Source organism: Mustela erminea, chromosome 5, assembly GCF_009829155.1.
Source record: "Mustela erminea isolate mMusErm1 chromosome 5, mMusErm1.Pri, whole genome shotgun sequence".
Taxonomy (NCBI): Eukaryota; Metazoa; Chordata; class Mammalia; order Carnivora; family Mustelidae; genus Mustela; species Mustela erminea.
In genome coordinates this window covers 130,575,143-130,599,723 of record NC_045618.1, presented here as the reverse complement: position 1 = coordinate 130,599,723, position 24,581 = coordinate 130,575,143, and the positions used below count along the sequence as shown (strand labels likewise).

The window sequence follows — 24,581 nt, the reverse complement described above, 5'->3', positions numbered from 1 at the left end:
ATTCTCTTTGAGTTAAGGAAGAATTGGCTTGTTTTTCCCTAAGAATTTTGCATTTGATCAGATAGATGCCACATCCATGGAGAGTTCTGATGTTGTCATAAGGACCCAGAGGTCAGACACACATACACACACACACGCACACACACACTCAGGTTTTCAGATTGTCTGAGGCAAATCACTTCCCTAGCCTGACCAGACTGTCATGGTTCCCCAGCATAGCAACACATTCACATCACCTGGGGAGCTTTTCCAACCTGAGGGTCTGCCAGCCCCATCCCAAATCACTTTCAGCAGGGTCTCTGCTGGCTAGAGCCTGGATATCAGTACTTCTAAGAGCTCTCTGATGATTCTAACATGAGATCCACTGGACCAGGACCTCTCCAAAGCCCCTCTCGACATCCTGGTGCTTACAACAGTGTATGATTCAAAGTAGACACTTAGTATATGTTTGATGGATAAATTAATGAAGATTCTGACCCACGTTTTTTGTTTTGTTTTGTTTTGTTTTTACTATTTCCCTATTCACAGTGTATGAAGTAAAAGAAGAAAAGAAACAGGTGAATTGCAAATGAGAATCCTGGAGCAGTGCTACCCAATAAAAATTTCTGCATTGATGGAAATGTTCTATAATCTGTGCCATCCAATCCAGTAGCTATAAGCCACATGTGGCTCCTGAGCACTTGAAATGTGGTTAGTGTGACTGAGAACTGGATTTTTAATTTTATGTCATATGAATCAAACAGCCACATGTCACTTCTGGCCACCTTACTGAACAGCGCAGACATAGAGTGTCTGCCTTTCACAAACATACCTCTAGCTGTGCCCCTCCATGCCCCTCTTTGACTAACAGGGCCCTATTTTCATTTAGGGCAGTCCCCTGCTCCTACTACCTGTGGTCTTGGCGGGGGCGAGGGGTGGGCGCAGTTCATGAAGTTGTCCTGCCCTCTTCCAGCCAAGGGGTAGGTCCAGAACCTCAGCTCAGTCAACCGGACTCTCCTTTCCAGGAAACTGACTGTAGCTTCAGGGTTGCAAGAAAATGAGTTGGTGCAGATTAATACCAATGTTGATTCCCTAAGACACTGTGTATTAGTTTCCAGAACATTACTCCCCAGTGTGACAATAATAAGTGAGATACGATGTGACCTAGGCATCATTATCTTCATCATCCTTCTCATCATCCAAGCACCCCTGACATGCCGGTTCCCAAACTGGGGTACCCAGCACCCCTGACATGCCGGTTCCCAAACTGGGTACTTAAGCTGCCTAGCTTCCCTGGGCATCATTTCTGCATCTGCAAAATGGAAATTAACTCAACCAAATTTCTTCGAGAGTTTTTGTAAAGGCAGCAAAAGAGTGGGAGTGTCCGAAGTGTCACCAGAGGTCTTGTTTCCTAGATACAGGTATGGGGAAGCATGGGAGGTTTTGATGCAGGATCCAGGATCTGGGCCCCCGTTCACAAGCTCTTGTCCTTTTTCAGCTTTCTGCTAAAATGAGATTAAGACACGTCCCTCCCTAGTTTCATCATTTTCTCATCTATTTGTATACCCCTCCCACCTTGCCTGACACCTGTCTCCTCCTCCTTCTACAAATATATCCCAGAAAACTCCCCAGGCTAAACCATGCTGGCCTTGTACCCAATTCATTTCTTCTTTCCCCAGCAACTCACTTAACTGGCAAGTTGCCCCAGGTGTACACTCCCATAGCTTCCTGGTCTAAGCCTCTGGCAAAGCGCTTTACTAGAATCATGTTTAACCACTTCCTCCAGTGGTAGAGACTGTAAGCCTTTCCAGGGCAAAGCTCACGCTCCTCTTATTCACACCGAATCCCCAGGGCCTCCTACAGAGCCAGGCACCTAAAAGGTACTCAATAACTACTCTGTGTTGAATGTTCGAATAAGGACTCCAAGTGCATTTTATTTCTTGCCATTTCAGGAAGTGTCATTTCACAGAATTAATCATCTAATGCTGCATAACAAAATACCCCAAAACTTACTGACTTAAAACAACGATCCCTTCTTATCTCTCATTTTCCATGGGAGAGAAATTCAGACAGGGCACCGCAAGGTGGGCTTATCTCTGCTCCTTGTCTGCGACCTCGTCTAGACGACTCAAAGCCTATGATGGAATAACCCCAGCTCACCACTTATCTGATGAGTGAGGCTGGCTGGGAGCTGAGAGCCTTCCTGGAGAGCCTCCTGTCCTCTCTCCATGTGGCCTGGGCTTCCTCACAGCATGGTGGCTAGACTTCAGGGTGGCTGTCCTGAGAAAGGAAGAAAGAGACAGAAAGACTGTCTCCTTTCTATGACTTTGGCTTAAGAGCTATGTAGCATCACCTCCACCTTGTTCTGCTCATTGCAAGTGAATAGCTAGGTCAAGCCCACAGTCAAGGGGAGGGGAATGAGCCAACATCTTTTGGAAAGAGAAGCAGTAAAGAGCTTGCAAACAGGGGCGCCTGGGTGGCTCAGTGGGTTAAAGCCTCTGCCTTTGACTCAGGTCATGATCTTGGGGACCTGGGATCAAGCTCCACATAGGGCTTGCTGCTCAGCCGGGAGCCTGCTTCCCCCACCCACTGCCTGTCTCTCTGTCTACTTGTGATATGTCAAATAAATAAATAAAATCTTTTTTTTTTTTTTAGATTTTATTTATTTATTTATTTATTTGTCGGTGGGAGAGAGAGAGAGAGAGCACAAGCAGGCAGAGCTGCAGGCAGAGGCAGAGAGAGAAGCAGGCTCCCTGCCGAGCAAGGAGCCCAGGGACAGGACTCCATCCCAGCCCCTCGGGATCATGACCTGAGCTGAAGGCAGTGGCTTAACCGACTGGGCCACCCAGGTGTCCCTAAATAAAACCTTTAAAAAAAAAAAAAAAAAAAAAAAAAGCTTGCAAACATGTTTAAACTACCACGACCACTTAGCTAGGGCAAGAGGCCAAGTGCCGGGTGGAAAGGCAAGTGTCTGAAGAAATAAGGCTTCGGTTCAAGTTACTCGCTGTGTGAGCTTAAAGGACTTGCTCTCTGAGACTCAAATTCCCCATCCATGCAATGAGTAGGTTAAGGTTGAAGGTGCCTGAAGGTTTTCATGCTCCGAGTCTTCTAGCCTCAGTGAGCTTAAGAGGATCTCCTCTTAACTAGCTTTCTCGAAGTCCCATGACTCTTTCCATCACTTATCACCCTTGGTTTCTGATCCTGGAGGCAGCAAAAGTAGCTACTGGAGCTCAGGGGACCTAAGAAGTTCAGACATGAGGGATAACTTTAGGGAACAGAGGAGGAACCACTGAGCAATTCTGGATTCTCCAAGGCCGCCGCTGCTCCAGCCCAAGTGTAGAAACCTCAGCTTGTCAGAGAGGGGTGGTGAGAAATGCAGCAATTACTGACCTAAGCAATCAGCACCTGCAGGTAGGCAGGCCAGAGCCCAGAAATCTGCTCTACCACCCCACCTCCCTGCCGCCACATTCATACAACTCCTGGTGGGAGAAAGGAGACCACACGTCTTAAACCACCCAAGGCTATCAGTCTCCTTTGGAAAGTTCTTTCCCTCGGCTTCCTGTTGGCACCTATTCCCCATTACTGCTCTGTGGAAGGGAAGTAAAGGTTGCCTTGAGTCTCTGCAGTCATGCAAGCCGTATTTCCCCCTTCTGCTGAGCCGGCTGGACCTTGCAGGACCGTCGCCTCACACTCCCATGGGTCGCGTGGTCCCCAAACCCTGGGGCGCAGCAGCCCCTCTGCCCGCGGTGCGGGGATGCCCACCGCCAGGGTCCAGGGAAGCCAACTAGGGGCAAACTCCGCGCATCCCCCTCCCACTGGTCTCCACTCGGGGTGGAACTGGTTGGCTTTTAACCCTTTCTCTTCCAGAGGTCGGACCCTAACCCCCAGATGTCCTCCTTTAGGGAGCCCGCACGCCAGGAGGACTGCGCTCACCGGGTGCGACGAGCTCGGCTGATAGCTCGGGAAACCGAGGCCCACTGAGGGAAGCGATCTGGAGGACGTCCCGCGGGAAATCAGACTCTGACTCCTGTCTAGAACCCGGTCCTCCAAGCCGGAGCTCTCGCGCCGACCCCCCGAGGGCCCCTGCGAGGTGCTTCCTTTAGGAAATTCCCGACCGCGGGCCTCCCGAGCCCGGAACCTCCGTGCAGTTAGCGCTCTGCGCCGCACGCTGTGAACTTCCTCCGCGGCTCCGCGCCGGCTTCGCGGCGCCCGGAGAAAGAGGTGGGAGCGGAGCAGACGACCTCCTGCCTCCTGGACATAACTTGGGACGCGGGGCGGGGGGCGGGCGGCGGAAGGCCCGGCGGTAACGCGCTGGCCCTTTAAGTGGGGGACGGAGCGCATGCGCGGCGCGGACGGGCGTCTAGCCCGGTGGGCGGCGGGCGGGCAGGGGACGCGCGCGGCCCGAGGCAGCAGGGCCCTGGGGCGGCGGGGGCGGCGGGGGCGGCGGCGGCCCAAGCCTCGCGGAGCAGCCGAGCCGCGACCTGCGCGTGGACCCCGCGCCCGGCGGGCTGCTCTCGGGGGACTAGCGCAGCCCGCGCTCGCTGAGGCTTTGTCGCTCGCCGAGGCTTTGTCACTCGCCTCCAGCTCCATCCGCGGGCTGTGGCTGCGCGAGCCTCGAGCCCTCCCCGTCCGGCGGTCCATCCCCCCCGCCGCCACCCCGCCCCATCCCAGCCGGGACAGCGGGAGCGCGAGCGGACCGCCGCGGAGCATCCTTCGCCCAGGCCGGCCGCGCCACCGCCCATGCCGCAGCCACTCCGAGGCTGCGACCGCGCGGCCGGAGCCCGCCGCTCGGTGACCTCAGCCTGGCCTCTGCGCGCCGCCCGAGTCGGCCCCGCTGAACCCCGGGCCCGGAAACGGGACCCGCGCCGCGCGATGGCTCGGCTGGCGCTGAGCGGCGCCGAGTGCCCGCTGTCCGCCCGCTGAGGCGCGCCCGGCTGGGGACCGGCGAGGCCTTGGCACTCCCCGCCGCGCCCTTCCCCCTCTGGGAGCTGCGCTGCTGTTCCCGGGGTTAAGGGGACGGGGGCCCGAGACAAAGCCCACTTTGTGCGGGGAGTTGGCCGCGGGCGTGGAATGAGCGCGTCGGCGCGCGCCCCCTCCCCGTGCCCCGCCAGCTGCGAGTCTTGGCTCCCCCGCTCGTCGCATCGAAGAAAGCGCGCCTCCTCGCCACCCTCCGGTTCGGGGGTCCCGGCTCCGCGCTGATGCGGCCAGGAGTCGCCTCGGTACTCCCCGGAGCGCACGCTGCCTTGAGCGTGCGATATTTTGCAGAGAAATCTGTTCTCTCCAAAACTGGGACTTGGGGAGCCCGGTCGGCCTGAGCACCGGTGCCTTGACCCTCTGTGGCCGCAGGTCGGAGCTGTTTGGCCTCAGTTTCCCTCCGACTTTTCTTTCTGCAAGCCCAGACTGCCGCCGTCATTGTTCTCGCTGTCAAATGGGGGAGCTTTGAGAAGGCTGCCAACTTGGGGTGTGTTCTCTTTATTCCGTTTCACAAAAAGAACAGAGCCTCTAAGGCTGACCCCAGACAACCACCTCTCTATCCCCTACTTCACGTTGAGGCACTGATTTTTTTTTTTTTCCTTATCGAGTAGTATTTTATTGTACAGGAGCCACGCCCTGGTTTCTTAAAGGCGCCTTACGCTCTGTTTGGCCATGTGTTATCTCTGCAGCTGGTGTGTGGGAGGCCCCCTGTAAGCCACCTATTTTTTTCCTGCCTCCTGATACATACTCCCACCCCCATCAAGGATTTGGGGATGCCCGGAGGGAAGAAAGTGGCGGGGGGTGGCAGCAGCGGCGCTGCCCCCACTGCCTCTGTCACCCCCTCTGGGGTCAGACGTCCGGAGACCAGCGAAGGGGCCTCAGCCCAGAGAGATGATGAGCCAGAAGAGGAAGGCGAAGAGGACCTGCGAGATGGAGGCATCCCCTTCTTTGTCAACCGGGGTGGGCTGCCTGTGGACGAGGCCACCTGGGAAAGGATGTGGAAGCACGTGGCCAAGATCCACCCCGATGGAGAGAAGGTGGCCCAACGGATCCGTGGGGCCACAGACCTGCCCAAGGTGAGGGATGGGTATGTGTGTGGCTTGGGGGAGGGGGGTTAGTATCCAGGCTTTTAGTCATGTTGGGGCTGGGAAAACAAAACCACGCTTTCCTTTGTGGGGTAGGGGACCGCTGGCATGGTAACACTTTGAAAACACAGGTTGTACCTGTCCGGAAGAATTTTCTTTCAGCTGCCACTGAGGTTCTGTGAGGTCTGCACACCCTGTTTCCAGCAGGAGCTCTTCCATCTCTTTTTATTTTTTTTTTTAAGTTTATTTATTTAAGTCATCTCTACACCCCAGTGGGGCTTGAACTCATGACCTCGAGATCAAAAGTCGCATGCTCTTCTGACTGAGCCAGACATCTCTTTTTAAATACCCATGTTTTGTGAGCCGGGCAGCAGATTAACAAGTGCACCAGTGTGGCTTACATCTTATTTGTTAAGCCAGTGGACTGTGGGCAGAGAGATAATGAAGGACTAAGGAGGATACAGGGCTTCAGATATTGAGAAAATATTTTCGTGCCTCATCCCTCTGAGTTCTCTGACAGCCTTGCGGAACGAGTGGGCTTTGAGGTCCCATTTTTACAGATGGGAACTCAGGCAGGAACTCAGGGTCCCACAGCTAGTAAGTAACCATGGAGCCAGGACTCGAGACAGAGGTCTTCTGGTTCCATGTCCTCTGCTCTGCTGGAGGCGAGGGCAGTCCGAAAAGGGCCTGTGGAGAAGAGTAAAGTTAAATCATCTTTCCATGTAGAGCTGGCCCCGGGATGGCTGTCCTTCAGTTGTGTTCCCCAGGACGGCTGAGGCTGTGTTTCATTCATCTTTGTCTTTCCAGGACCTTCTGTGCATCTGGCACAGGACAGGCACAGGCATGTATTTGCTGGGTAAAAGAGTGCTTGCGGTTTTCACATGCACAGTTTTTGGGTTTTTTGGCATTACAGTTGAGACTGAGGAAACACTCTCCCCAATGCAGAAATGCCCAAGAAAAGCACTCGGGGCAAAGGTCAAGCCCAGTGTTTAGTCGTGCCTCCTCAGGTGAGTAGGGAGCTAGGGACAGCGGCCCTTCACGGAGACTAGACATGAAGACAGCCTGTTTTGTTTCATTTTTACCAAGTTATTGGTAGAGCCATCAGAAACTGTCTTCTGGGAAAAGGGAATTCAGAGGTTGAAGGTTAAGCAACACCCTCATATTTCCAGGGGAGATAAAATGTGGATTGATTATGTGTGGCTACATTATCGTCCTATGTAGAAACTTGGAACTTATGAGGCTAATCCCCTGTGATTGGATATTGTTTCTAATATTTGATTCTTAAGATGAACACGTGGTGAACATTCTAAAACATACATTTGGGGGTCCGTCTCTGATTATTTCCTTGGCATAAATTCCTGGAAAGGAAGCATTGCGTCAAAAGATATGAATGTTCGTTTTGATCGCCCATCTCCCCAGGTGAACTCAAGCAGACCCTCAACCTGTGTGAGCTTGTTTTCTCACCTGTGCGAAGGAGTGGACTGTGGGGAAAATTCAGTGAGAGACTATGTGTCAAAGCATTTAACAGACAGTAGTCTGAAGCCAGTGGTTGTTAGCGGATATTTGTTACCTCTCTGCACATCTTCCGTCAGGAGGGGAGCCTCGATTTCCCACGGGGTCAGCTCCAGGAGGGCCAGAGCCCAACGCTTCTCCCACAGCAGCAAGCGGGGGGTTGGCAGACAGCTCCCCAACCCCCTTGCTTATGTCTAAATCGGGCTGTGGGAGAGTGTGAATGGTTCCCTGCAAAACTGTTACCACTCCCGAAGACTAAAAAAAATCTGCAAATTCGTTAGCGACTAGTCTGTAGTGTCATCTTGCCATCTTCAGCCTTCATGTCTAGGAAGGACACCCATGAAGGAATGAAGCTCCTGGCCAGGTGTGGAGGGGGTGTTGTGACTGACCGTCCAGTGAAGTGGAAGGGGTTTTGTGAGCAGCCTGGAAAAATTTCAGTCTCACCCTCCTTACGCCACGGGACAAAGGTCACAGACAGAGAAGCTGCACATCCCTACGAGGTTCCTCTTGGACCTTAGCCCAGAATAGAAAGGAGCCCTAGAGTCTGGGAGGCACTGGGGGTTGGTGCCAGCAGCAGAGACGACCGACCCCTGGGCTGGCCCCTCCCTGAGTGGCCGTGCCCCCGGAGGTCACATAGAGGCACTCTCTCACATCATGGCGGGCTCAAGAGCTATTTTGTTGGGATGGCGCACTGTTTTAAAAGATCGCTGGAGCCAAAATGTAGAATTGGGAGATTTCATATAAAGATCCAGATTTTGGGCACCTTTTCAGAAAATGAGACGATCCGGGAACAGAGAATCTGCGATCCCACATAGCAGCTGGCAGCTGGCCCTGAGGACTCGTTCCCCTCCCCTGACGGGCCACAGTCCCCACCACATCCTCCCTGCCTGCCTTCCCGCTTTGTGCTCCCAGTCCGGCCCCTGCCCCTTGGCTCAGCCTGGGAGCCCCCCAGTGTAGCAGTGTGATACAAAGAGCTGGGCAGAAAAATCCAGCATATGCAAATCCTGATTCTCTCATAACTGTTTTTGTGTGAGGAAGGCACGCAGCCTCCTTGTGCCTCAGCGTCCTCAGCTGTAAAATGGGGACAGTCGCCACAGCGGTGTCCGAGGGATTTCAGGAGGAATTGTTGAAGTGGAGCGTGTGAAAAGGTGAGCATGGAGTATGTGCACCTCGCAAATGGAGCACTGCCCAGGGTGCAGCAGCCACCACCCCCCCTTTGCTTTGGGGGAACAGCCTTTAGAGGATGATACAGTTCATTGAAGGACAGCCCACTTCTAAAAGGATGTCAGGTGCGGGCACACCGTGTGTCCTTACCTAAGAATCTCTCCTTGATGTTCCAAGCTGCCACCATCTTTAAATGCTCAGTGGCCCCTCCTCCCAGTGCCAGCTGCTGAAGGTCTTCTGACCATGGGTCTGGCCACAGAGCTCCTACAGAATGGGAATCTGGACATCTCCTCCAAAGAGGTAACACGGCCAGCATCAGCACATGCTGACCAGTCACTTTGGCCCACATGGTAGTGATGCTGGACAGGAATCGAACCTTGGCCATATGCCAGTCCCTGTTCTAAGGCCTCAATGTGCAGCATCTCTTTTAGGCTGTGAGGTTGGTTCTGTTACAGTGCCCATTTCACAGATGAGGCCTCTGAGGCACAGAGAGATGTTCAGGAACTTGATGCCAGATGGGAAATGGCAGAGCTGGGATTTGGATCATGATGGTCTGGTCTACACCTTCATCTGTGGGCTGTTCTGCCTCCCGGAAGCTTCCCTGTTGTGCTGGTTGAAATGGGCTCCACCAGGGAGACTGTCTTGGTAGAGTTCAGGACTTCAGGGGATCGTGGATCAAGGGTTACCTTTGGCCTTGGTAGTGGAGGAGGAGTTGTCCTGGAAGGATCTGCGTAGCAGACACCACTCACTGCCACATACCTCACTTAACTACCCCTTGACACTTCCTGGCTCCTGCTTTATAGGTGAGGCTCAGGGTGCAAAATCAGGTTCCAGTCCTAAATCAGGCTGGGCCATTTGGGTGTACAGAATCTGTGTGTGTGTGTGTGTGTGTGTGTGTGTGTGTGTGTGTTTGAGCAAATGAGTGTGTATGGGAACATTCAGAACGGTGTCGGCCCTGTCTATACTAGTTAACACATAATGTGAGTCATGCAGCTGGCCACACGGCTCCTTCCGGCCAAGCCTCAGTGGTGGGGGCCTTTGAGGCCCCGCTTGTGAATCCCACATCTTTCTCTGCCTCTCCTGGAGTCATTTCCGTCTCCCAGAGTAACCAATCCCTAGGTTCTCTGTCAGGGCAGCCGATGCCCTGACCCAAGGCTGGCTCTGGTAAGCATCGGTGAAGGACCCTCTCACTGACTGGAGCTCCCTCCTTGTATGGAGTGACTCAAGGGAGGGCATCTTTTCAGTCTCTGTCCAAAACCCCTGGAAGCCCCTGGATGGCCTCACTAGAGAAGGGGATGACCCACTTGCCTCTCAGAGACCTTCCACCTGAGGAGGTCAGGCACCCTGCTGTTCATGGTACACTGCGAAGGAATTCTCCAGTTCCTCTCCCTCTTCCCCTCCCCCCATATCCTGATCAGGGAAGGCTAGGCCAGGCCCTCAGAGTTCTGGAGCTCATCGGGCTCACAGTGGTCAGGCAGGAAGTGGGAGAATGCCCCCCCCCCCCCGCCATGCCCAATCTTGGGACTTCTATCCCCCTGGTGACTGTAAGTGGCCACGTCAGTTTGGGCAGCCGTGTGATATGAAAGGGGAAGTAGCTTCCTCCAGAGAGAGGTGTCAGCTGCTCGGGACTGCCCAGACAGGAAGGAGGGGACCAGCAAGGAAGAGACAGGAAGTTCATGCAGAGCTGTTCCTCTGGACTCTGCCAGCGGGGTCTTCCCTCCTGCCTCTTCACCCTTTGGTGTGAGTAGGGGTCTGTCCGAGACTGTCCTTTGTCCCCCTGTCAGCAGGGGCACCCCCATGAGGGTGTTCAGTGATCACTGGCATGACCCCTCCCTCCACATTAGAGCCCCAGACATCGTAGCCCTGTAATTTAGAAGGCTGTGCCCTGTGGGCTCAGCATCTCATGACGGGGAGAACCTCTCCCTCCCCAGCCCTAGGCCAAGTTCACAGACAGGGTTCCTGCTTTGCCCTTTGGCTCACCCATACCCCTGTCCATGCAGCCTGAGACTCTCGGCAGCCCCAGCCTGCCGGGTGGTCTTTGTATGCCCTGGAAGGAAGTGGGGGTGGAGGCATGGCTGCAGGGAGACCTCTCCGTGAGGAGCCTGAGGCCACCTCCCAGCAAGATGTCCTGGTGGCCAAGGGGGAGCCCAGACAGGTAGGCCTTGTCCGGGAAGTCCGGTTCTTCTACCTAAACAAGTGTGTTTCATAACCCCAGACAACCCTAGCTGGCACTCCTCTTGGCCACCTCTGCCTCACTGACTTGTCGCAGCCAAACTGCAAGAATTCAGGCCCCCTGGCCTGAGAAAGGGGCTCCTGGGCATCCACGAAACCCCTCCAAAGCAGCTAGGCCATGGCAAGTAGGTCCCCGGCAAGACCTGTCCCCAAACCTGTTCCTCCAGCAGCGACCACATCAGCATTTCGGACTGCAGCTGGAAGGCCCGTGATACTGGGCTCTGGAGCGCTCCCCCAGCCCAGGCAGGGCCCTGGAGGGCAGGGGGACAGGAAGGGACACCAGGTAGATCCACTTTGATCCCACACTTGAACCAGAGCAAACCCCGAATGCAAATGAACTCAACCCCAATATTGACATTCTTGTTAAGCCTGGAAGTTAATGAATATTTAAGATTCAAAACAGCTGGGGAGCCAACCTGTGTTTTCCTAAAATTATGGAAGAAGCATAAAATCTAAACATCAGCAGAGGCTCCAAATCAGGAATGCTGTCAAGTGCCAGGAGGGAGAGAAATGGCCTTGGCCAGGAGGTGGAGGGGGTTGGCTGTGGCTTGACCACAATCTCTGGAAGTTGCCAAGGACAGAGGGTCAGGACAGGAGGGAAGGGGGAATCTGTCTCCAGGTGGCGGCTTCCCTGGGGGCGAGTCCTGGGTGGCAGGCAGGTGGGCTGGAAGCCCCAGGGTGAGCCTCCCTCTTCTGACCTGAGCCCTTTCTCTGCTCCTAGATTCCCATACCGAGTGTGCCTACGTTCCCGCCCTCTACGCCTGTCCCTGAGCGCCTGGAAGCCGTGCAGCGCTACATCAGGGAGCTGCAGTATCCTCCCGGGTTCAGGGTCACAGCCACGCTCTGGCTGGCTTGCTGGTCCAGAGGCCAAGGCAGGCCGTCCTCAGACAGGGCTGGAGAAGCATCAGCAGAGTGGCCAGTTCCACAGTCCACACCCGAGTGCCGTTCACAGGTTTCTCGGTGGCTGTCCAGTGCTCAGCACAGCCGGGCTGTGTGAGGGTTTTATCGGAAGAGGGCCGGACCCGCTCCGGCCTCTCCACCACCCACTTCCCCGTCCTCCGGGTGACACGTAAATGTCTCTTGAGGGACCTGCCGTTGAGATGTTGAGATCGTCAGGCCTAGATCCCCCAGCACAGACCTCCTCCTCTGCTGGCCATCCAGACCAGCAGGAGGAGAGAGGGGAAGCTCCCTTGGGGCTGTTTAACAGCCGGTTTAAAAAAGGTAGGCGGAGGCCAGTGGAGGAGAAAAAGGGTGTTATGCTCCAGGAAGTAGCTTCTACAGCTTGGAACATTCTCCTAGTTCTTTGCCTTTTTCTTCCCTTGTAAGAGGCCAGCTGCCTAGCATGGAAAAACCTGACCCCAGGCTGCACAAGCCCGATTCCTCAGTATCTCTGCTCTGGGCCTCTCCACCCCCTTTGCCCGCCCAGAGCTGTGTGTCCTGCGTCCTCTCCCTAGGACTTTCCAGCGGCAGATGTGACAGGGATGGAAGGACCAGGCCTGGGGCCTGAGCAGGAAGAAAGACAGACTCATTACAGGCAATGAGGCCCAGCCCTTCCATTGTCCCAGTGGGGACGCTGGAGCCCGAACTGGAAAAGGCAGTTGACTCAGGAGCAGCTCCTGGCTGTCGAGCTGCACTGGGACCCCCACTCCAGCCTCCTGTCCATGCACTTTGCTCCTCAGCTGGTTGGAAAATGACCTGCTGCAGAGAGCTGTGCACTCCGTCTCCCAGCCCCGGCTGGCCTGGTGTCCTCCCCTTTCCAATATTCCAGTCTCGAGTGCCTTGTGACAGCACTTTGTGGGGGTTCTTATCCAGTCTGTACCCCGGGAGTGCCGGGCCCGCGGTCTGGGGTAGGGGTGGGGGCAGAGGGATGTAGCTCTTCCAGACCCAGCTAGGAAACCCTTAACTGGTACCCGCAGGTACAATCACACGGGGACACAGTTCTTTGAAATTAAGAAGAGCAGACCTCTGACAGGGTAAGTTTGGGGAGCACCCAGGCTAACAGTGCCTCCAGCCAGGGTGGAGTGCCTGGGGAGAGACAGGCGCAGGGACACTTCCCTGGGGAGCCAGCGAGTGGGGGCAAATACCACTGTGGGGCTCGGAGGTGGTCATAAAGGGGGAAATCTTGCCCAGGATGAATATCCAGGGCTCCCTTGATGGAAAGGAAACCCCAAGATCCTTGCTGAGCTGGGAGAGTGATGGGCAGCCCCCCACCTTGCCTTGGTGATGACAGAGGGTGTCCCAGGTAGATGTCTAGCCTCATCTTTCTCTCTCTCTCTCTTTTTTTTTTTTTTAAATTAAGAGGTGAGCTTAGCAGGAGAGAGCCAGGCCTCCCATTCTCTCCTTTCCCTGCAACTGTCCACGTATGCCCTGTTGCAGGGGCCTGTCCGCTGCCCCGTTGGCCTTATTAGATGCTCTTCTAGTCCTTTAGTACAAGGCCAGTGTCTGAGAAACAGGGACCCCACTGGAGAGAGCGCTGCATCTGTCACTTCCCGTTCCGCCAGTCCCTGTAGGTGCCTAGCTGGTTTCACCCCAAAGAAGCCCCGAAGGCACAGGGGTGAAGAGTGAATGCCACTGCTGGGTCTGGTGGCTCAGCCCAAAGTATAAAACCCTGTTTTATTTATTTATTAGAGAGAGAGAGACAGAGAGCAAGTGAGCTCAAGTAGGTATACTGGCAAGCAGAGGGAGAAGGAGAAGCAGGCTCTCTGCTGATCAAGGAGCCTGCTGTGGGGCTCAATCCCAGGACCAATGACCTGAGCTGAAGGCAGCCACTTAACTGAGCCACCCAGGCACCCCTAAAACCCTGTGTTTTAAAAATTAATGTGAATTTTATATCCTTTTCCATGTATAATCTGTCCATGTTTGCTTTCTTAAGAAAAATACTTAAAATGGTCTGTTTGCTAACTGTCTTCATTACCCCTTCTCCAAAGCCCTGGGTAGAATCCAGCCTCTCTAACCGAAGAGCTTGGCTCTTACTGTCCTGTGGCTGCTGGGTGCTGGGGGCCCCGCTCCAGCCTCAGGACGATGGAGGAATCCAGCACCCTCCTGGGCAAAGCCAGTGGCCAGGCAGCCTGGGAGCAGCACTTAATGAGGAAGGAACCTCCTCCTTCCCCTGAGGCCTCAGGGATAGTCTGTCCCAAAGTGGCCTGAATTGCAAGTTCTGGAACAGGCTGGGTTGTCACTAACTGCCTGAGAGCCTGTGTCTAGGCTCCGGGCAGTTGGCCAGCTGCGGGGGACAGTTGTAATCAATTACAAGCTCTTTGGAGAAGCCATGGTTGAGTCAAGAGTCACTGTGCTCCGAAAGGGACAAGAGCAATGCCAAGGTCCCGGCATCCTTGGCATGCTTTCCCACTGGCTCCCGCAAACACCATCCTCATAGAAGGCCCCCAGCCCCGCGGGTGTCAAAGACCTGCCTACCAACGCACCTCCCCCATTCATGCTTCCCTCTCCCAGAAGTCTTTGGAGTGGGAAAGTCTGGGGTGGGAGGAGGAAATGAAAGGAGGGTAGGAAAGGGAGATGGAGCCTCCTTTATCTTTAGTGCCTGCCTCTTCTCCCACCCCTCAGGCTCAGGACAGATTGGGTTGGGGGTTGGGCTGGGCCTAAGCTGGGGCGCTCTGTTCTGTAGCACTTCTAGACCCCTCTTCTTCCTGTTGACCCTCCCCCACTGGAAGGGACTGGAGGCTGTATCCTCATCCTCATCATCATTCTGACTCCCTTCCCCCAGGCTGATGGACCTGGCCAAGGAAATGACCAAAGAGGCTCTGCCAATCAAATGCCTGGAAGCCGTGATCCTGGGAATGTATCCTTCCTTGGCCCTCAGAGACTAGGAGCAGGTGAGCTCACCTCTCTGGGCTCCAGCTTCCTCCTTGGGAGGCGGAGGGCTGAATGAGCTCTGAGGCCCTCCCAGCCGTCTTGAACTTGGTCCCAAAATGAAGGAGCTCTTGGGGGACTCAGTCCCCAACACCTCAGTTGCTGACTTTCCAGGCATATTAGGCCAATCTCCCCCCACCCCACAGATTTTATTTATTTGAGAGAGAGAGTGAGAGAGAGCATAAGTGGTGAGAGAAGGAGAGGGAGAAGCAGGCTCCCTCCTGAGCAGGGGGCTCAGCGCCAGGCTCTATCCGTTCCTGGGATCCTGATCTGAGCCGAAGACAGATGCTTAACTGACTGAGCCCACCTGGACACCCTACGGCAGATCTTTTTTGAATCTTGTAGACACCATGACTGTGTTCTCTGAACCCAAAATCTGGGCGTATTGTCTCACAAAGGCTGTCGTGCCATTTCTGAGAACCAGACAGTCTGGGAGAAGCCGTTTGAATGCCCAAATGCTGGCATTTCCAGGACACATTGATTCGTGGAGATGATGGATGGGGTCTTTGAAACAAAAATGCCTCTTTAAAAAGGCAGAGTTTCTGGGTCACCCCCATCCAGAGGGCAGACTGAGGCCTATAGCTGGGTCACCAGGGGAGTGAGGCAGGACAGCCCAGCCCCGAGTCGGAGCAGGAGGGAGACAGGTGTTCATGGCCTGTTCTCTGCTTGAATTCGTCTGTGCCTTAGATACAGCCTTTGGTTTTGCTTCATGACAGAAAATGTTAAGCCTGTACAAACGGAACATGGTACTGAATCCCACGTGCCCGTCGCTCAGTCTTGCCAGTCTTGATTCATCCCTGCTCAGCCAGCCGTCCCATCTCCTGCTTCCCATAGTACCTTAAGTATTCTGTCTCCCCCCCACCCCCGGTATGGGTGCCTGGCTTTGCACTGCCGAGAGGACCGGGGCAAGCTGCCTACCAGAACAAGGACTCCACTCCCCGGGGAGGAGAATGTGATAGTCAGGCCAGGAGCACAGCTTCTCCAGGGAAGACTGTGATCCAGGGGGAACCACCCCCCAACCCCTCATAGACACACCTATCTTAAATTATACACCAAGACCCCAGGGGTACCTCCTTAGCCCCCCTCCCTCAGAGGCCCCCAGAGCTCACTCCACTGTGGTGATGGTTTGCTGACAGGGAGGCCCGCTCAGTAGAGCCTGAGAGCATGGCCCTGTCCAAAGGGTTCATGGAGGGATGCACCTGAGGCCAGCCTGCACACTTGGGGCTGTGGCCAGCACCCCCTTTGGGGCCTCACATTGTCTTCTTCAGGAGGCTCCCACCACACTATAGGAGGGAAGGGAGGGGGACTCTGCTTCCTCCCTCCAGAGCTCACCTAAAGCTGGCCCAGGCAGGATCCCACAGTCCCAGAGGCCTTTCAGAGTTTACCTGGGGTCTCCTGGACAGGAAGATGACAAGAGCAGCTCTCATCTGGCCTGGGGCCCCTCCCTCTGGCCTCCACAGAATGGCCACAGCCCCCCAGCTTGCCGCACACACGGCGGGTGCTGTACTGAGTTTGCTCCTGTGCCTCGTCCTTGGGGCGCCCTGGGTGCCTGCCTTGTTCATCTCTGCACCCTCAGGCCCTCGCATAGAGTCGGGCTCAGTAAGTTCCATAGTGACTGAGAGCACGGACTGTGGGAACAGGTGGATCTGGACCTGAATCCTAGCTCTGCCTCTTACTGTGTGACCCCAAGCTAGCCCCTCAGGGCCCTTCTCTGTCAAAGGGCGCACTAGGCGTGCCTGCCTTGCAAGTTTATTAGGAAAACCAAACAAGTCAGTGCGTGGAGGACACTTGGCACAGGGCCTCTCCGGGGCACCTGCTCCAAGCTCTTACCCATTCATCTCCTTCGGCTCATTTGCTCATGAAGTACCGTTGGGTCCTTGGCTCTGGGCTGAGCCCCAGACAGGTATCAAGAAACGCGGGCAGGCAAGGTCCCTGTTCTCAGAAGTTTGCGTTCTGGCAGGGGACACAAAGATAAGCCAGCAGACCAAGAAGTCAAATCATTACAGTTCGCGGTGAGCGTGTCATGGAGGAAAGAAACAGAAGAGCCCACTCGCATGAGAAGGCGAGGTCAGCCATGACCGCTGGGCCTAAGGCAGGAGAGGGGCAGGCTAAGGTGGGCAGGAGGCGGGCCTCTGGTTGAAGGGAAGAGCTGAGCAGAAGGTCCCGAGTGGGAAAGGAAGGACGGAGAGACTGAATGAGTGCGGCGGGCGGGGTGAGAGGCCAGAGCGGGCAGCTGGCCCAGGCCGTGCCGGCCTCCTGGGCCCCAGGAGCTTGGCTGTGTGAGGGCAGTGGGCAAGCACGTGTGGACTGGGGAGCAGCAGCGAGAGAGAGAACAGAACCGTCTGCGTGGGGGAGGAAGTGTGAGAGAGAGAGGGAAGGTGAGAGAATGTGTCTGAGAGCGAGTGGGGGGTGGGTGAGGGGACATGCGTGTGGCTGACAGCAGGAGGGAGACAGTGGTGCGGCGGGGGCCTCCTCCTCCCTCCTTTAGCCACCAGAGCCGTGGGGAGCCCTGCAGTTTGCAGCGGGGAGCTCACTGTGAGCTGTTGATAGTTCCGGAGCCCCCTTGACATCCTAGCGGCCTTGAATGACTGAGAGCCCTGACCCTACAGGTTACTTTATTGAGCACCTACTGCATGCCAGGCTCCGGGCAGGAGGACCGGATGCTGGTGGGACCAGTCGCAGGGGTCGCCCTTGGGAGCCAGGGTGGAGGGCCCCCCTGGGCTGTGGGTCCCGAGGTTGGGGTTGGGGTCAGGGTCGGGGTCAGGTTGCGGGGATGGCCCCTGTGCCTCTGCTGGCTGTTTCCTTAGCGGGGCTGGCGGGCCCAGTTACCTCACCAACAGCATGCCCACCCTGGAGCGCTTCCCCATCAGCTTCAAGACCTACTTCTCAGGGAACTACTTCCGCCACATCGTGCTGGGGGTGAACTTCGGTGGCCGCTACGGGGCGCTGGGCATGAGCCGGCGCGAGGACCTGATGTACAAGCCGCCGGCCTTCCGCACGCTCAGCGACCTCGTGCTGGACTACGAGGCTGCCTATGGCCGCTGCTGGCACGTGCTCAAGAAGGTGAAGCTGGGCCAGTGTGTGTCCCACGACCCGCACAGCGTGGAGCAGATCGAGTGGAAGCACTCGGTGCTGGATGTGGAGAGGCTGGGCCGCGAGGACTTCCGCAAGGAGCTGGAGCGCCACGCCCGCGACATGCGGCTCAAGGTCAGTGCGGGCACCGGGGTGGGGAGCGCCGCCCCCCCAGCTCTTCAAGGGGAAGGGCTGCCTCTTCCTCGTGTGCCACATCACCAGGGAAGGCCACCAACCCCCTCACCTTGGCCCTCAGCCCAGCAGAGGTGGAGTGAGTCTCAAGGGCCGTGATGAGGGTGAAGAGTCTACGTGGCCACCCTTGCCCCCAGGTTCCCTCGGGTGGGCAGGCCAGGGAAGGCTCTGGAAGGAAGCAGCTGCTGAGCTGGGTGTGGATGGAGGGTGAGCCTGCAACCTGGGGAGAAGGGCAGGGGTGCGACCCTCGGGTGGAGCAGTTGGTTGGGAAATCAGGGGCTGTCTGGAGGGAAAGGTAGGGGCAGGTGCAAGGAGCCACCATCAGTCCTGCATGTCCTGACCCTTGACCTCCCAAATCCTGCTTCAATAAAGGACTAGGGGGAAGTCAGAAACAGGAAGAAAGTCATACCATGGGAAGACCATGAGGGTGGTCGTCCCTTCTGCCTCTTTCCCGCCTGCAGTGAGCAGGACGGTGAGGGGCTGTTGTACCCCAGCCGGTGGGCTGAGATGCTGAGAAGCTCACCCACCCCCAGCCTTACAGTGGGCAGAATCTTAGCCTCTCTTTGGGTCCCCCTGGACTGGGGTGCCTCCCCTGGTGCCTGCCTGGCCCCTTCTGGGTGTTCAGCCCTTCCCCACTGGTCAGTCACTGTGGAGCCCAGGAGGCAGCTAGTGGCAGGTAGAAGCTCTGTTTCCAGGGCAGGAAACTGAGGTACAAGGGAGCCCAAGCGCTTGCTCAAGGCGATGAGATCGGACAGGCACTCAGTCTCGAGATGGGCAATGCAGGCATGTCACAGGTGCCCTCAGTGCCCCCCGCAGGGTGGGTCAGAGCTCAGCTGCCCTGCTTTGCCAGGCCCCAGGCACTACCCTTGTCCAGGGTAGAAGCCAGCTGCAGTGACCCTGTGCAACTAAGGTGGGGCGGTGGGGGGCCCTCCCCATCCTCCAGCGGCTCCTGTTGCTGGAGTCCTACCAGGCCTTCAAGGGAGCAGGTTGGACCTAGAATCGGAGCCAAGAGTTTCCTATTCTTTTTTTTTTTTTTTTCAGATTTTTATTTATTTGACAGAGATCACAAGCAGGTAGAGAGGTAGGCAGAGAGAGGGGGGCGGGGAAGCAGGCTCCCTGCTCAGCAGGGAGACTGAAGTGGGGCTTGATCCCAGGAGTCTGAGATCATGACTTGAACCAAAGGCAGAGGCTTTAACCCACTGAGCCACCCAGGTGCCCTAAGATTTTCCTATTCCTTGGCACTGTGATTCCCAATCTGTTTGGTGCTAAGGACTCCCCACCCTATCTGCCTCTCTCCAGCACCCCCATCATATACCCCATGTTTTGAAAATTCAGGTCAAGCTGATCATGTCATATGAAAGATGTTTCATTTGCTTTTCTCATTTTCCTTAATCAGGCATGACTGTCAGTCTGAGCTTCTGTGTGGCTTGAGATTACCAGTGTCCCCCCCTTGGACTGTTAGGTTCCCGGCCCAGAACACAGAGGCTTCTTCCCCAGCTGTTGCACTTACGTGGCATGGGTAAATGGCCCTTTTCTCCAGGGCTTCTTAAAGTATCACGAAGCTCAGCATCTTCCCTCTAAGTGCAAGCTGCCCGGCTGGGGAACCCTTGCCCCAGCAGCTTTAGTTCCTAGGAAACAGGTTTGGGATGACCCCTGGGAAACAGGGCAGCCTCGGGCAGGAGGGACTCTGGGAAGCCCTAAGTGTGTCTTTGTTTCTTCCTCCACACCAAGATTGGCAAAGGGACCGGCCCTCCCTCTCCCACCAAGGACCGGAAGAAGGACGTTTCCTCCCCGCAGAGGGGCCAGTCCAGCCCCCACCGCAGGAACAGCCGCAGCGAAAGGCGGTGAGGGATGGGGTGATGGGGTCGTGCCTGGGGGAGCCTGAAGGCAGCTTTTCCCTCCCATCTTCTAGATCCCTGTCTCTCTCTCACCCTTTTGTCACCCTTCCCTTTTTTGTCTCTCCTCCCCAGAGGGAGACAATGTGGGTTGGTGGATTGCTGTCCCATTTCCCCGGGGAAAACCACATGCACTGGCCCACTGGCTACCCCATGGGTTAGGGTTAGGGTTAGGGTTAGGTGGGACGGAGGTGGTGATGGGTGGGCTCCCAGGGAAAGGTTAACATCAGATGGCAGCTGGTGGGTGGTTTTGAACCTAACTGTTGCCCTGCAACTCTGGTGTTTGCCTCCATCTAGATGGCAGAAACATCCCATTAAAATACCAGGCCGCCTCCTCTCCTTTCTCTCCTACTGGTAGGTCTGGCTCTTGCTCTAATATCATTATCAGGAGCCACAGCTCCGAGATGATTAAGGAGCACAAGCAGGCCTCCCGTGGGCAGTGTTAATCCCTTCCACCCGGGAGGCTCTGGTAGGGAACCGGTTCCCAGTGCAGAGGGCTACACAGTTGAGCTGTTCCTGCTAGCTGCTGGAGATGGGGGCCTCTAGGAAAGAACAGGACCACACGCAGCATGGGTTCCAGGAGCACACTCCCACATGGACTTCGCTGCTGCCTCTAGGGCACCTTGAAGAATGGAGGGGGAGCTCCCAGAAGCAGCCACTCTTTGTCCCTTCCTCCCCCCACCCCCCGCCAAGCCACTCATCCCTACCCCTTCTCCATTCTTGTTTCCCTGCAGGCCATCGGGTGAGAAGAAGCCTTCTGAGCCCAAAGCCATGCCAGACCTCAATGGGTACCAGATTCGGGTGTGAGGCATGGGGAAGTATGCCAGCCTTGCCACTTCCGGGGGCCAGCATCCATCTGCCAGAGCCAGCCTCGTTCGTGGGGAGGGAGGGGCTGGTGATGGGGGTGCAGGGCAAGAGGCAGCAGGAAGAGACTGTCTCAGCTCAGCCACCCAAGCTGCTGCCCCTCTCACTGGGCCAAGACCCCTAACTTTGGGCCAAGAAGCAGTTAGTATTTTATTTGGAGTTTTTAACCCAATAACTGAAGTTTAAAGTGTTTGGGGAAAGCTTAAAAAACTAATGGATCTGCCCATCGCCAGGAGGCCAGTGCTTAGGAGATCTAAGTCCCACAAGGCTGGGCAAGGAGGGGTTGCTGGCTCTGCCGGTGTCTATCTGGGACTTGAATCCATCCAGTCTGTGGGAAATCTCCCAGCCCCACTTAGCCTGCGGCAGGAGGGATGGAGGGGTTCCTCCAGTTCTGCCTGCTATGGCAGAATCTTGACCCAGGGAACGGGAAGCAGGGTAGAAATCATCCTGGGAAAGGGCTGTATAGCCAGTATCAGGACCTTGGCACAAGGCCACATCTGCCCCAAGAGCAGAGCCCAGGGCCCGGGAGAGCCCTCATGCCCTTGTGGCCCATGGACAGTGTTGTACGGGCTGTAGGAGAGCCCAGGAGACACCTCTGTGGGGAGAGCTCCCAGGCCCCTACCTGGTCCAAACTTGCTTAGTCCAGTTCTGCCTGTTGCTGGAGCTAGGGGGCTCCCTGCAGAGGGGCTGGGCTTTGCCAAAGGCCCAGAACTGCACTGAGCTCAGTGTGACTGTAGGGACTGAGCCAACCTGGTGGGTCCAGGAACTGTGGCTGGGGATAGAGTAGGACAGTCAGGCCTGGGGCTATCCCCTGGCAGTCCCCAAGGGTTGGGAAGAGGCACTGTTACTCCCCTCTTTCTGTTACCTCAGTCCTTGCTGTGAAAAGAAGACCCGATCAGGATGCCTGTGCCTCAGGCCTATCTCCCCCACATGCAGCGGCCCATCTAGGTTTGGGGGTACCATTGATGATCACGGCTTGTCAGGGAAGAATCTGAACAGCTGGGAGTCTGCACAGCCTGCCTGTCGAATGTGAGATACCTGGCGGGCGAGTGAGAAGTGGAAAGAAGTTGGCAGGGTTGGGAGAAGGTTCTAGAGGCTGAAGCAACAAGGTGGTGGTAGGACAAGTGTGCAGGTGGCCACACAGAGGAGCAGAGCCTGGGGACAGGGGAGTGTAAGTGAGAGAAGGATGTGGGGAGAGTTGAGAATCAGGCTGCTTGGGGAATAGTGAGTTCTCAGCTGCTGGCAGTGTCCAAGCAAAGCCTGTACAGCTACTTGTCGGGAAGCCGTAGAGCGGATTCAGGTGATGGAAAGGCAGCTGGGTATGATGACCGGTAAGGTTTCTTCTCACCAAGAGGCTGTGATTCAGCCGGGGCCTGGGCCCTGGAAAAGGGAGGATCAGAACCAGAGTGGTAAGCTCACACGCCCCCAGGGCCAGGCGGGGGCTCAAAGGGGGGCTGCAGGGCTGGGTGGGCACTGTGGCCACTGAAGCGGCTACTCCTGCTCCGCTGTTCTCAGAGAGGGGCCCTGTCTCGCCAGATAGTCTGAATTTTTTTCCCCCAGAAGCCAGAACTCTGGATTTTTGTGTGAAATATCCTGACTTTTAAATGTTGGCAATCAGTTCAGAAAACTTAAAAACCCAACATGAAAGAGGATGCCAGTTTGTAATCTGAGGTAGAGCACGCTTGTGTCAGGTAGAAGTCCATGGAGAGGTGGAAATCGTGAAAGTTCTAGGCTTCCCAGGGCAGGCTGGGCCAGGGCAGGGTCCTTGCCACGGAAGCTGCTCGCAGGAGGGCAGCTGGCCCATGTCTGTCTTCCTTAGTCTCCTTGCAGACCAGAGACCCACTAGGGTCACCAGCAGGGGTGGAGTGGAGACCGGGGAGACGGGTGGGGTGAGCGAACCGGAGAAAAGAGGGAGGGAGGGAGACAGGATGCTTTTGCTAATGCGAGTGCCCGTCAGGGAAGCACCGGAGGCTGGCAGCTCTTCACACCAGCAGCTTGGGCCCAGAGCCAGGCCCAGCAGGAAGCCAGCTGGGCAGTCCCTCGGGTTCCTCAGAGTTCACCAGGCCCTGCGGAGGCACCTAACCTGCCCCCGGACTGTACCCCAGCCAGGCCGATTCCAGGGCCGTTGTGACCCCTGACTCACCATCCTGGTTCTCAGGGCGTGGGGTGGTGGTCCCCACGTTCCCCACATTGGCCTGAGGCAGAGACGGCTCACTTGGGGAGGTGTGCTGCTGAAAACGAACAAGGCCTTTCCCGGGTCTACGTGTGGGTGCCTCGTGCAGGCCACTCATCAGCAGGGGAGGGGACTCAGACGCCCCTGTAGACCCCAGGGCTCGAGGGAAGACGAGTGCTAGGGGATTGGGGTCAGGGAGACAGGAGGAACCTGCTCAGCCCACAGGCTCCATCCCACAGCGGTCTGGGAGACGGAAGTGGAATGAGACCCACCCCGTTGCTGCCCGCAGGAGGGAGCTGATCACCCTGAGCTGGGAGCCCCAGCACACCCTCTCCTCGCTGAGACCTCGGGCCTGTGAAGGCCACCACAGGATACAGCGGTGCTTTTTAATTTATTTTTAACATTTTCTCCTATGTAGCAAGCCCTCCTCCCCTCCTGAGCGTGTTTACACAGGCTCTGCTCCCCGGGGCTGGCCTGACTGCAGAGTTTCTGGGGAGGCAGAGGAAGGGACTTTGGGGCCTTAGTCACCATCCTTGGTTTCACCTCATCCTACTTCCTGTGAGGAACAGGGGCCTGGCTCCTGACTCAGGACTGCCTTCCAGCACTCAGTGGGCTCCTCTGCCCCCAGGAGTTGCAGGGCTGCTGGCCGAGGAGGCCCCAAGGTGAGGTCAGAAGAAGCTGCTTAATGAAGGGTAGGGGTGGCAGTGAGTGCTCCCCAAAGCCCACCTCCTCGTGCTCAGTGCCAGCACCCAACACTGGGAAGCTGGGTTTAGAGAGCCTTCCTGCCCACCTAACTGCCAGTCCTCTCCCTCCCATGGCCTCAACACAGTCACGTTCCCCTCACCCATCATGCCAGACCTCATCCTTCCTGGGCGTGGACACGTGGGGAGGGTAGCAGCCCCCTGGCCGGGGAGTCACAAAGCCTGGAGCGGGGATCCCGAGGAGCAGAAACGGCCATAAGCCAGCTGTGTCTGTTTTCTGGCCCCCTCTGTCAGCACACGCCCTAATTCCTTCCATCTCGAACTCGACCTTCTGGCTCTGAGATGGGGTCCAGTTTTGGTCAGCAGCATGCCCAGAGGCCCATGTGTCCACGTGCGCCTAGGTCTCCTGCCTGAGTGTCTTTCTGGCTTCGATGCACCAACATCCCCAGCCCATCCCTCTGGCCTTGAACTGCAGGCAAGTGCAAGGCAGGCCAGCATACTGTGTTCTTTGTGCCCCAGCACCCCTGTGCTGAAGACTCCGTTCGCTCCCGCTGAGGAACCAGCTGAAGGGTGGGAGGGGGCCCGCCCCAGGCCGGGCAGTCTGCTGTGGTGCTAGCTGCAAGCCCATCAGTGTTGACCCCCTTGCCACATCCTACTGCTCCTGAGTCCCAAGTTCCCCTTTCTCTCCGGTGTGCATGGCCCAGGGGCCTGGTGATGGGGGCCACCCCTCCCTCAAGCTTTGTGTTGGGCTGTGGGACCAGACTTTGTCCCTCCTGCTCTTCCCGTGTCAGTATTGCTCCCTCCTCTCTCACTTTTACACCCCTCTCATCGCTGTGCTCACTTTTTTCCTGAAATGAATAAAAGCTCCCCG

The 24,581-nt window shown here is 56.4% G+C and overlaps 2 protein-coding genes across 9 annotated transcripts in view; one reads left to right on the top strand and one right to left on the bottom strand.

Moving 5' to 3' along the window:
• The window catches only part of LOC116591720 (serine/arginine repetitive matrix protein 1-like), a 199,000-nt gene extending 194,295 nt beyond the window's left edge, over positions 1-4,705 (bottom strand). For 4 of the 7 annotated variants that reach the window (XR_004286127.1, XR_004286129.1, XR_004286130.1 and 1 more), the window contains exon 1: positions 3,913-4,300. Coding sequence is in view for 2 of the 7 variants with exons in the window: in XM_032344863.1 (XP_032200754.1) it covers positions 2,239-2,259; positions 3,913-4,689 (798 nt within the window). In the remaining 5 variants the exon portion in view is untranslated. Of the gene's footprint in view, positions 1-1,352; positions 2,260-2,825; positions 3,219-3,912 lie in introns of those variants that run through there. The other 3 variants (XR_004286126.1, XM_032344863.1, XM_032344864.1) reach the window with 3 other exon arrangements.
• Positions 4,431-21,832, top strand: VASH1 (vasohibin 1). Of its 2 annotated transcripts, none has more exons than XM_032344861.1 (7): positions 4,431-6,029; positions 11,668-11,756; positions 12,860-12,919; positions 14,668-14,742; positions 17,639-18,020; positions 19,809-19,921; positions 20,707-21,832. In XM_032344861.1, the coding sequence occupies exons 1-7, from the start codon at positions 5,727-5,729 to the stop codon at positions 20,777-20,779; spliced, it is 1,095 nt and encodes a 364-aa protein (XP_032200752.1). In that variant the 5' UTR covers positions 4,431-5,726; the 3' UTR covers positions 20,780-21,832. The 2 variants fall into 2 exon arrangements, with proteins under 2 accessions (XP_032200752.1, XP_032200753.1); XM_032344862.1 differs by having other exon boundaries at positions 4,432-6,029; positions 12,863-12,919.
• Positions 21,833-24,581: the final 2,749 nt, after the last annotated feature.